The sequence below is a fragment of the Tachypleus tridentatus genome, chromosome 5 (assembly GCF_004210375.1).
Source record: "Tachypleus tridentatus isolate NWPU-2018 chromosome 5, ASM421037v1, whole genome shotgun sequence".
Classification (NCBI taxonomy): Eukaryota; Metazoa; Arthropoda; class Merostomata; order Xiphosura; family Limulidae; genus Tachypleus; species Tachypleus tridentatus.
In genome coordinates, this window is record NC_134829.1 from 36,384,304 (window position 1) to 36,397,163 (window position 12,860).

The 12,860-nt window shown below is 37.6% G+C and overlaps 1 protein-coding gene across 1 annotated transcript; it reads right to left on the bottom strand.

The window, feature by feature from the left end:
• Positions 1-5,628: 5,628 nt before the first annotated feature.
• LOC143250941 (uncharacterized) lies at positions 5,629-11,197 on the bottom strand. Its single transcript, XM_076502168.1, has 2 exons — positions 10,649-11,197; positions 5,629-8,750 (listed from the first exon to the last, which is right to left on the bottom strand). The coding sequence occupies exons 1-2, from the start codon at positions 10,773-10,775 to the stop codon at positions 7,789-7,791; spliced, it is 1,089 nt and encodes a 362-aa protein (XP_076358283.1). The 5' UTR covers positions 10,776-11,197; the 3' UTR covers positions 5,629-7,788.
• Between the last annotated feature and the right edge of the window lie 1,663 nt (positions 11,198-12,860).

Genomic DNA, 12,860 nt, shown 5'->3' on the forward strand with positions numbered 1-12,860 from the left:
CACACCACGAAACAGCTCGGTTAAACTTTGCTGAGAAGCACCAAACATGGGACGTAGAAAAGTGGACGAAGGTTTTGTTATTTGATGAGAAACAATTTAACCTGGATAGTCCAGATGGCTTCCAACGTTACTGGCACGATAAGGATATCCCACTGGAAACATTTTCTACACGACACAGTGGAGGAGGTTCCATGATGATCTGGGGTGCTTTCTCCTTCCATGGAACAATGGAGCCTCAGGTTATATAGGGGCGTCAAACACCAGCTGGCCAAGATGGCATGTTGGAGAGAGCATCCTTATTGATTGAAGGTCCTCGCTTGTGTGGATATGACTGGATTTTTCAGTAGGACAACGTTGCAATCCACAATGCCCGCAGGACAAAGGACTTTTTCATGACGAATAACGTGATTCTTTTGGACCATCCAGCGTGTTCGCCCTAACTGAACCCCATTGAAAATGTTTGCAGGTGGATGGCAAGGGAAGTCTATAGAAATGGACGTCATTTCCAAAAATTGCATGATTTTCGTGAAACCATCTTCACCACTTGGAATAACATTCCAGTTAGCCTTCTGTAAACGCTTATATCGATCATGCCAAAGCGAATGCTTGCAGTTACTCGCAATGACGACCGTGCAACTCACTACTGAGACCTCTTGTTGGGAATTTCTTACCCTGTTTTGGACTTCTTTTTGGTATGGTCTTAAACTTTTGACCAGCTGGTATTTAGGCTAATTTCATAGTGTTCACATTTTCCCTATTAAATGCTAAAAAAGGTTTTTTTTCCCTTTTCTTATTTTCATCTTTCGAAGCTCTACTCAAATAAGGGGTTGAGTCTAACAACGCAAAACTTATATTTTTTCTTTATGTTCATCGGCTTTAAAATTTTGGCCAGCAGTGTATATATTTGTATGCACTGTTTCACATATTTTGAAATCAAGGGTAATTCTTACAAAACCGATATTATATGAGACTGATTAACGTGTGGTAATGTTAAAAATCGAGTGCGGACTGGTGTTTAGCGCATAAAGGATGGTGACCGGATGGTCCAAGGCTTGAGCCAGTCCTAGTCTGCTGAACATGCTCCGTACGAACTTTAAGTTGTTTGAGAAAAAATATCGCTATTCGATTAAGAATAGCAGTGTGAGCCGCGGGTGCTGTTGAATGATTATCATCTCTTTGTTTGATAGTTTTAAATTATGCATGATTTTTCTTAAACTTTTAAACTCTGATCTAGTCGGTTTATCCCACGTATAGCAAAAGGGCAGCTAAGATTGAAAATATCCAATTTACTGTCGCATATGATTCAAAACATCTTTCCTAATTACTTTATCATATCTGTTTCCCATGTTTGTTAAGCACATAGCTCTACAGTGAATTACTAGTTCTCTGCCCAACGCGGTTATCGAAAATAGATTTTTAGCGTCATAAGCCCATAGACCTTCCGTGAGCCCTAGGAAGACAGTGGGAGAATGTGTGTGTGTTTGTGTGTTTTTTATAGCAAAGTCACATTTGAGTGTCTGCTGAGTCCACCGAGGGGAATCGAGCCCATGATGTTAGCGTTGTAAATTCGTAGACTTACCACTGTACTAGCGAGGGACGAGTAGACGATGCTGGAGAGATCTACTGAAAGTTAATAAAAAAGTCCTAATAAGAACTGTTTCTAGATTAATTTATACACAATTATTGTCGACTTAATATCGATGCAACAGGGACATTAAAAGCCTGAAACAAAGCCATTCTAATGCCCCCACCCTCAGGCGTGTCTTCTGTGTACAATACTGTGAACGTTGGCAAACGTCCCTTCTGACTTATGACCTCTCATTTCACTGTCTTAACAAAAAGAAGTAAAGCATGTAACTAGAAGAAAAAATCGTTGCTTTCTTACTGGTAAAGGTATTGTTAGAATAACCTTTACAGGTTTGATCTCTTAGCTACCACTACTGTTGCACTTCGCTGCAGATTGATTTTCCTCGTGCCGGAATATTGTTTTAACAAGCATGTAGTACAAACATTGGACAGACAACAAAACACGTAGCGGGATATATATATGTTTGTTGTATGATACAAAGCATTTATAAGAAACAAGTCTTGTATTTTAAGAACAAAATAGTGTAACCACATACACAGATGATATTTGACATTCTTATAAGTATAACTCCTGTTTGGTTTTAGTTTTCGTTTTGTTGGCATTGAATACATTACAGCCTCTGTGCTTGCTTGTTTGTTTGTTTTTGAATTTTGCGCAAAGCTACTCGAGGACTATCTGCGCTAGCTATCCCTAATTTAGCAGTGTAAGACTAGAGGGAAGGCAACTAGTCATCACCACTCACCGCCAACTCTTGGGCTACTCTCTTGCCAACGAATAGTGGGATTGACCTTCACATTACAACGCACCACAGATGAAAGGGCGACCATGTTTTGCGTAACAGGGATTCCAACCCGCGACCCTCGGATTACGAGTCGAGTGCCTTAACCACCTGGCCATGCCGGTCTAATATATACTTTACAGAACCAACCAGATTCTTTTAAATATATTGTGGCAGGTTTTCGTCCTAAAACAGCGTTAATAACTAATTCCTTCACAAAAGTAACTTAATTTGATGAAAAACTAACCAAAAATATCAGTAAATATGTTATGAATTTGTTTCATAAGCACAGAAATGTGTACGAAAAAAATAATTGAACGTTTTCAAAGTTTTCTAGTTAATTTGTAAGAATAAAAAAGTGAAAATAATTCTGTTGTTTTAATAAAATTACGATCGTTTCTATTGAAGCTAAACCTGTCTTGGTAATTACAGTTACTGTGCATTCTCCCTTTTGGTAATAGTGTTGGTGACTGTTAACTATAATAAAGCTTTGCATCCAGCAGTTCGTATCCTATGGTTTAAGTTTTGTGTTTGTTTGTTGTTAAGCCTGAAGCTATACAATGGATAATCTGTGTTGTACCTAACATGGGTTTTTAGCATTTTAGTCATCACACTTACCTCAGACCCACTGGAGGGGACAAAGTTTGTCAGTATCTGATGCAAGTTTACTTGCATACATGAGTTTGTTTGTTTTTTTAGAATTTCGCACAAAGCTATTCGAGGGCTATCTGTGCTAGCCGTCCCTAATTTAGCAGTGTAAGACTAGAGGGAAGGCAGCTAGTTATCACCACCCACCGCCAAGTCTTGGGCTACTCTTTTACCAACGAATAGTGGGATTGACCGTCACATTATAACGCCCCCACGGCTGGGAGGGCAAGCATGTTTGGCGCGACTCGGGCGCAAACCCGCGACCCTCAGATTACGAAGCGCACGCCTTAACGCGCTAGGCCATGCCAGGCCCCGCATACATGAGAACGTAAAACCATGAACTTGCAAAAGAACTTGCGTTTTACGCCTATTCGGTAAACAGTAACAAATGCTATGTTTGTGCTGTGTAAACCTTTTTTGTTCTGCTATACTATTCTCATAAGCTGCAATTAGTACATCACTCTAATATTTTATTTAATGCATAGAGAAAACCGAAATAATTAATATGACTTAATATTCGTCACTTTCGAGAAAAGAAACATCAGCGATTTCCAGTATTTCCGTGAATAACTTTCATACTCATTAAGACTTTGTTATGCAAGCTTTTTTCTTGTCTCCCGAATAAAAGGGGGGGACACGTATTGTATTTTTTAAGTTTATTTATTTTTCCTCAACAATTACAATTGTGCAACACTTATTTATTCTAAACCGACAGTCCTGCCCCCCGCTAGTACAGCGGTAAGTCTACGGATTATTTACAACGCTAAAATTAGGGGTTCGATTCTCCTCGGTGGGCTTAGCAGATAGCCCGATGTGGCTTTACTATAAGAAAACACACACACACACTCGACAGCCCTGAAATTTGTAAGACGTATATCTTAGTTTAAGACGTCTCGAAAGCCTTTTTATTTTTATCATTTAGGCCCTGGTTCCGATTTTTAGGGGTCAAAGGTCGAACATTACCAAAAAAAAATTTTTTTTGCTTGTTCTTTCTTTCTTAACTGCCACAGACTGAAACAGACAAATGAGAGGTTTTGCCTTTTTTTATCGCCCCCCAGTGGCTCAGAGGTACGTCTGCGGACTTACAACACTAAAAACCGGATTTCGATACCCGTGGTGGGCAGATCACAGATAGCCCATTGTGTAGCGTTGTGCTTAATTCAAAACATCTTTTTTTTTTTCCATGTTTGCAAACGTCAAAGTCAAAAGTTTTACAAAACTGAGGCTTTTCTAATCTTTCTTTTCTTAAAAGTTCTACCCATAAGATGCGGCCTTAACCCTCTTGGCCATGCTGGGCCCATTGTGAACAAATCTGCTTAAGCAGAAACCGGTTGACCTACGTGTTATAAGGTTACAGTATGCTCCAATACATCTTTCTCACAAAGAAGATTCGAGTTGATACAGTGTTAAGTGTCTGATCTCTGAAGAATGTTACCTACAGTTTATTCCCAATTAGCTTGTCTTGAATACAACTATGTGATATTTTCTCCTTTCTCTGGATATCATATCCAATGTTGACGATCATGGTTTTCCATAATTTCCTGTCGTTTGTTTCGGGCCCCGGCATGGCCAGGTGGATTAAGGCGTTCGACTCGTAATCTGAGGATCGCGGGTTCGCATCCCCGTCGCTCCAAACATGTTCGCCCTTTCAGCCGTGGGGTGTTATAATGTGACGGTCAATCCCACTATTTGCTGTTAAAAGAGTAGCCCAAGAGTTGGCGGTGGGTGGTGATGACTAGCTGCCTTCCCTCTAGTCTTACACTGCTAAATTAGGGACGGTTAGCGCAGATAGCCCTCGAGTAGCTTTGTGCAAAATTCAAAAAAACAAACAATCGTTTGTTTCGAAATCTCAGCCACGCAATGTTTATTCATTTCCTCGACATTTTCACTCTTTATTTTTATAGTATCCTCTATATGTGATATTAATTAATAAAATTTAGAGACAGAGCTAAAAATTGTTGTACTGATTGTATTAACGTAGTAGAAGTGGTTTCACCAAGAGAAATGTCATTGCTTTTGTGTGTACTTGTAAGCATTAATCGTTATTCGTTGTCAGCAAGACGTTACGCTACCTGTTACATTTTTGTTCAAGTGATTAGCCAGATACGACACTAAACAATTTATTTACACCTACCTGACTGTGTGTATCTTTGTTCCAGAATTTCATGCTAAGGTACATAAGGCTCGTTTGAACACATCCATCCTTATTCTGAATATATAGACAAAATAGAAAGCAGCTAGTTAACAGCACCCACTGCCAACATTTCTCTGGCCCATTAGTATGATTTCATTGTCATTCCTACAGGGTGCCAACGAGTGGAGCGCGTATTTTGCAAAAGTGCGTCGCGAACCATGAATCGGTAGATACGCATTCTGAACGCGCTAACCACTAGGCTCCTGCTGGCTTATGATTATGTAAACAATCGTGCTACTTATGGTTGCAGTGACGTAGTAAGAGTAATATAACACCACACCACATCTCGAAGGTTAATATTTTCTCGGTTGGCTGCAGCTGTTCTGGTGTGTTGCTTTTTGTTATGTGTGTAAGTTCTGATGTCAAGGTAATGACACCCAAGTAACAATCAACCCTAGAGATAGAACGTGCACATTTTTTTATTATCATGATCAATCGGATACAGGAGCCCATTATGGTCTTTATAAGGTAGTACAAAACTGTATATATATATATAAACAACACATTTTCAATGAAGGCAACAAAGAATTTCAAATAAACAGTATTTAATTCCACTCGACTTTCGGCTTAGGTGTTTTTCATGGGATTATGACGTCACAGGCAGAAATTATATTTTGAATTATTGTAACTGAAGAGAATATAAAACTACAACAATATAACAGAACGGTGATACACGGTGAAGCAAAATATTGTTTAAAAGGTTGGCCCAGTTGCTGCTCGTAAAAAATAAACATGAAGAAAACAAACATACGTGAAATTATAACAGTTGTAAAGGAGACGGATATTGTATCTGTTAATGTAAGACTTCAATCAAAAGATACTCATTAATATACATTTCCTTCAAAGAAAGTTAACACAAATTGTTTGCCATTTTCATCCTTCAGTCAACAGTGAAAACTTTCAGAAACTGTACCAACAGCACACACATATATATACATATACTTAATTTAAACGAACATTTCTGTGAGAATGCAACACATTTTACATTGTACTCTACGTTCCGAATATTTATATGGCTAAATGTGCAGCTTGAAAGTCGTAATGACGTTCAATCACCTACAAAAGCCGTACATTTGATATGGAAAACAAAATGAGCAACATATTTAATACATTTTTCTAATGCTGTAACGTTATATAACACCATGTAACACAAATTTTGTTCCTGGATAGTATGTGTTATGTCTTAATTGCTTATGTTGTAAAAGTGCAGAAAACGGCCATTATTCCCTTCAAACTTTGCTTTTGTGACCTGGATAATGAAATTTAGAAATGAGCCTATTTTCTATGTAAAAACGGGCAAATTTGCACTTTATCATTCATGTAAGGTCTGAATAAAACAACATATGAATTAGGATTTACATGTATTTATACTAAAGTTATACAAAAACGTTCAGAAGTGAGTAGTTTTATCGAGATTTGCGATTGTAATGTAAATCACTTTTACGTATCAGCCCCCAAATACAGTCTCCCATCATGTTTTTGTTATACGCTCCCAGGTTACAAAAGCAAAATTTGAAGAAAAAATAGGTCTTTTCCATTTACTTTAGGCTTAATCAATTGGAAAATAACACTTTCTGACCAGGAGCAAGAAAAAGTAAAAATTTTGTTACATAGTATAATACACTCTAGCCTTATAATTTTCTTAACCAAACATTTTAAAAACTAAAACTTTGAGTATGAAAACATTGGTTGACTAGTATTTTTACCGCTGTTATTTACTTTTACCTTGTGTCAATAACGTAACTTTAAATAATACAATACCTGGGTAACGTACCTTAATGTTACCTTTCCTAAACTCTAAGTACCAAAATGTACACTGTAGGAGTAAATGTATCACGATTACTTTGTGCATTAAACGCAAGTTTTTTTTTAAACTTTATAAAAAACGAGCTTATAAAGTTCTATAAGACGATGTCTTAACTTTCAATCTATATTTAAAAAAACGTATTAAAAATATGTATGTATATACAAAGGCCAGACATGGCCAGGTGGGTTAAGAAGTTCGACTCGTAATCTGAAGGTTGCGGGCTCGAATCCCGGTCGCACCAAACATGCTCGATCTTTCAGCCGTGGGGGCGTTATAATGGTACAGTCAATCCCACTATTCGTTGGTAAAAGAGTAACCTAAGAGTTGGCGTAGGTGTTGATGACTAGCTACCTTCCCTCTAGTCTTACAATGCTAAATTAGGGACGGCTAGCGCAGATAGCCCTTGAGTAGCCTTGCGCGAAATTAAAAACAAATGTATATACAAAAATCACACGAGTCTTTATTAGGTTTGTAAGCATGGCAGTTGGATGCTGGTTCTCAATCCAATCAATAGTTTTAATCTCTATCAAACTCTAAGACAATAGGACATTTAAAATATACAGACTAGTATAAGAAGTTAAATTTGGTTGGTTTTTTTTTCTGTTTCTTAAGCTATTTCACAAAGATCGTGACTCCTTCGTGTTTATATTTTCTTCTTCTTAGGGGAACAGTCAGAGTTCTTAGGTAGGCTCAATGAATTGAACAATTTTAAGCAGCTAATTTCAAACGTTCTGTAGTTCTTTTCTAAGTTCAACAGTGCGGAACGCGACTGGTTACCGCTGCTGGAGTCCACTGGCACATATTCCTTCCTCATGCTTCACCAACAAGGACATGCGAGAGAAGGTCTTGTTACAGGACTTACACCTGTATTTCTTGACGTCCGAGTGTGTCTGGAGGTGAGCCCGCAGGTTAGACCGATCGGCGAAAGCTCGGGTACAGTGTGGACAGGAGAAAGGTTTCTCTCCAGTATGGGTCCGGATGTGACCTTGAAGTAACCATGGGCGGGAGAAGGCTTTGCCACATAACGTACATGTACACGGGAGGGTGTGAGTCCTGATGTGCATCTTGAGAGCCCCAAGGGAGACGTAAACCTTGTCGCAGTGTTTACAACTAAAGGACTTTTTAGTAGTTGACTCACAGTGGAACTGCCGATGTTTGGAGAGTCCACTGAGGGTAGAGTAGTTTTTATCACATTCCAAACACTGATATCGAGAATTTGCTGAAAGCGTTTTACTAACTGTCGTTGAGCTGTCTCGACTGTTTTCCTCTTCTGATTCAGGACTAGGTGGAGCTGTCAAAAGTGATTCCTGGTGGCCGTATGGAATCCACGCCTCGCTTTTGCTAGGTACCAGTGCTTGAAGAGGAAGCGACTTTATGGGTGAAAATAGCTCTTTTGCAGAAACTGGTGAATCCAAAATTGGCTTATTAGTCGATCTGGTCAGGTCATTATAGGAAGTGGGTGGTGACCGCGGTGGAGACATTGGTGTCTGAAGCTGTCCCACGTATCCGAAGCTGTACGTGGTGTCGGGGTGGTAATGGTGGTAATGGGAAACGACTGTTTGTCTGCAAGATGATTCTTCTGGTCGACTAACCACTGTTTTAGTACAGGATGTAGAAAAAGCGAACTCATCTGGACAAAGTCGATGTTGTAAGGGTTCTTCTGATTGAGATTGATACTCGGTCTCTGAACCGGAAACTCTTGCGTTTCTAGTCAAGTCAAAGGGAACTCGGTTATCTATTTAAAAGAAAACAATGAAAACATCCAGTTACACATTTAAATGGGTTGAAGCCACAACATTTCTATTGCAGATAATAGATACATGGATTTAATGGGAACTCTTTGGTTGAATGAAGTGTGAGCGTGTATATTACTGTCGATATTTGTTTTATGTATTTATGGAAAAGTCCCTGAGGACATCTGCCTACGTCCATCATCATAAACTGTTGTCAAGAAGAAAAGCAGCTGGTCGCCAATGTCCTACAACCCATCATTCACTCTAAAGGATTGACTGTCTCTCTTATAACGTAGCGACATGCTAAAGTGTATGAAATATTTCTTGGTTTTGCATGGATTTGAATTCGGCTCGCCAGCTCCGAAATTCAAAGCTCTACCAAAGGGCCATTTCGCACCCATATTATTATCAGTATTAAAAGTTTTGAAACAAATAATTAAGGTAGGAAAACAATGTCAAAACGGATCAGTTCCTTCATTTAGGATTTTGAGCAGTGTGATTCATTGTCTTTTCTTTCTGCTACGTACAGACCATGCTTTTCTGAAATCTATCATTAATTTATTTATGTTTAATTCGTGCCGAAACACCCCTGACGTCATACCAGTCACATAAAATCCTGTGAAAACTAAGAGTTTTATTAACTCTATTTGACGTCCCGTGATCAGGTTTATTTGTCACACCCACTTTTAGTTTTCCTCAGTTCTTGAACCACGTGCGAAAACTGAAAAACAGTTTGCTGTTGAGTGTTGTCATCAGTAAAACAACTTTACTAATCTTATCTTTACACAACTACAGATAAAAATCTTAACGAAAACGTCGTTAGAGCGTTGCCCATAGAGTTTGTGCCACTAGTTCTAAATATCACCTGGCAACAAAGCTGTCACAGATACGAAATGGCTGAAATACCTGAGATTTTAAAGATTACATAAATCATTTGAATATGTGACGAATTTTCTCTCTACTTCTTTTTTTATTAATGTGCAGAACATATTTTTGTATTTTTATTAAATTTGAATTAAAACTCAGAACAACATATTGGATAAAGTGTGTTCTTTCCGTCACGAGAAATCGAACACCTAATTTAAGCGTTCTAAGTTCAGTAAATTAACACTGGCCTACCGGAGAACAACATTAAAATTATGATAAACTATTTATTAAAACGTATTTAATGTCTGACGAAGAAAACTAATTATTGTAAATTAAAGATGAATATATTAATCACGATTCATTTTATGGTTTATATCATTTTGTTTCTGTAACATTAAACATGTTTAATAAATCATGTACTTCAGGGACGTAAAAACGTTGGTTTGTAAAGAAATTGCGTTAAACTCTTGAAAAACTTAATCAGCCACTTATGTGTCTCATCCCTTATTGACTTACTAATGTTAATAGAACCAAAGTGACAAGAAAAATATAGTAATGCATGGTTGTACGAAGGATAATGCAGTATCTAATAATGAACACTAAAATCAAGTTGTTTATTGGATGTTTTGTTATGTTCAGTTTCGTACTTCAGATAAGTTGAGCAATAGATATAATACAAGAATAAAATATATAATTCAGTAACTGAAACTCGGGTATTATATGAAAGACTCGGTTCTACCATCCTAATAACAACATCAACAAACAAACCAGATAATTATAATAATAAAACGAAATAAATTCAGTAAAATTAGAACTGTTATTCAAAACAGGAAGTTATTACTTAGTGAGAGGACACTTATATTGTCTTTATTTCGTGTCAAATTTGTTAAAGTTAAGACTGGAGACGTTCTAAGACGCCCAAGAAGTTCGCTGTTCCTTATCACTGTTCGTTACCATTATGTTAAAATTTCTGTCTTACAAACCTGTTGTCGCAATAAGCGTGTGGAAAACTTTAATTTTCACGATTACATACCTGAGTATAAAGATAACGGAGATGTCAGGCTAATAATGACCTTCTCATTGATATTACTCCAGGATCTCTTGATTGGAAGGCTGGTTTTATAATTTTGACGTTTCTTGATTAAGAACGAACGAGGCATTATGAAGGATCCAATAATATATGTAAGTTTCGGCACCAGAGAGTTTGGGCGTATTATGGCACGGACAAGTCCAACAGGTAACTTTACACGATTTGCAGTGTTAAACTCTCCGGCACGTTTTACAACACAGCGAAACGTTATCGACTATCTTTTCGAACGAGTTTCTTCGACAGTGAAGAACTCAATGAGGTAGAAATGATTTCCAAACAGCTTCTATTCTGTTCCTTATTTTCCGCTCTTTGCAAACGTGCAGGTGTACGTGGAATAAGCCAATCGGAACAAATCCTCAAATGTCGGGTATTTCGAGAACCCACCAATCAGATAACGTCACTAAGCTAGTGTTTGTTTCTCCTGCCAGCTGGACCACGAGTTAAGGAACGGGGAAGAAACGGGGGGGTAGTGGGAAACAGGTGCACGATACTGGAGGGTTTAGCCCTGTCTTAAAATTCAGTTCTTGCACTCAGTAAATTAGATGCTGCGGGGGTTTGTCCACCAACCAGAATATCAACATGGGGAACAGTAACTCTGTTTTGTTTTTGGTTTTAGTTGTCGACGTGACAACATTTGTTAGGATCTGGGTTATTCCAGTAGTAAACAGAAAATTCGTTTTAACAAATATCACTTGGCTATAAGTGTGTTAAAAGTACCCTATAAATACATTCTTATTAATAAACACTTTACAATAAATATAATAGTTTACGTATATGAATATACACGTATATATTAAAGAGTCTACACGCATATTAACAAACACGGTCCTATAATGATGTATAATTTACGCATATTATTATATTTGTAACTATCGTTATATGCTGTATAGTTTTTCCCCGCTGATTCATAAGTAACTGAATATTTTACATACAGGTATAAACAAAACAATATACAATAAATCGGTAATTGTTCAACTTACCACTAGATGGCGCAAAACCGTTTCATGCAGAGGATTACCGGCCTCATCGTAACTGACCAAATTGTCTCGTGTCATGTAATGGTGTATATACGTACATGTTCCTACACTGGTTCACGGAAATCCGTATACAAAATCATATAGTCCTTATATCTTAACGCAAACACAACGCAATAAAACATTTCATGTGCTTTTAAAGTCTTTCAAATCAGATTGTGAATGTTAGGAGGGGAAAGAGAAAAAATAAATCATTAAAAAGAGAAAGAAAAAAAAATCCACGTGCAAACAAAACCCTCCATTTTCAGTTTCCTGGACATTGATGTAATCTATCTTCTTTTTTGTTTTGTTTTTGAATTTCGCGCAAAGCTACACGAGGGTTATCTGCCCTATCCGTCCCAATTTAGCACTGTAAGTCTAGAGGGAAGGCAGCTAGTCATTACCACCCACCGCCAACTTTTGTATAGCTCTTTTGCAATGAATAGTGGGATTGCCCATAACATAATAACGCCCCCACGCTTAACAAATCATGTACTTCAGGGACGTAAAAATGTTTATTTGTAAAGGAGTTGTGTGAAACTCTTGGAAACTTATCAGCCACTGATGTGTCTCATCCCTTATCGACTCACTAATGTTAATATAACAAAGTGACAAAAAAAAACACACACCTAGTAATGTATGGTTATACGAAAAATAACGCAGTATCTAATAAATAGCAGTAAATCAAATAGTTTATTGAATGTTTTGTTATGTTCAGTTTCGTACTTCAGATAAGTTGAGCAATAGATATACTACAAGAATAAAATACATAATTCAGTAACTGAAACTAAGGTATTATATTAAAGACTCAGTTCTACCATTCCAATAACAACATCAAGAAACAAACCAGATAATTATAATAATAAAACGAAATAAATTTAGTAAAATTAGAACTGTTATTCAAAACAGGAACTCTGTATTGAATGAGGGAACAGTTATATTGTCTTTATTTCGTGTCGAATTTGCTAAGACTGGAAACGTTCTAAGACGCCCAAGAAGTTCGTTGTTCTCTGTTGTTGTTTTGAATTAAGCATAAAGCTACACGATGGGCTTTCTGTGCTCTGCCCACCACGGGTATAGAAACCCAAATTTTAACGTTGTAAGTCCGCAGACATACCACTGAGCCAGGGGGGAAGCCCCCT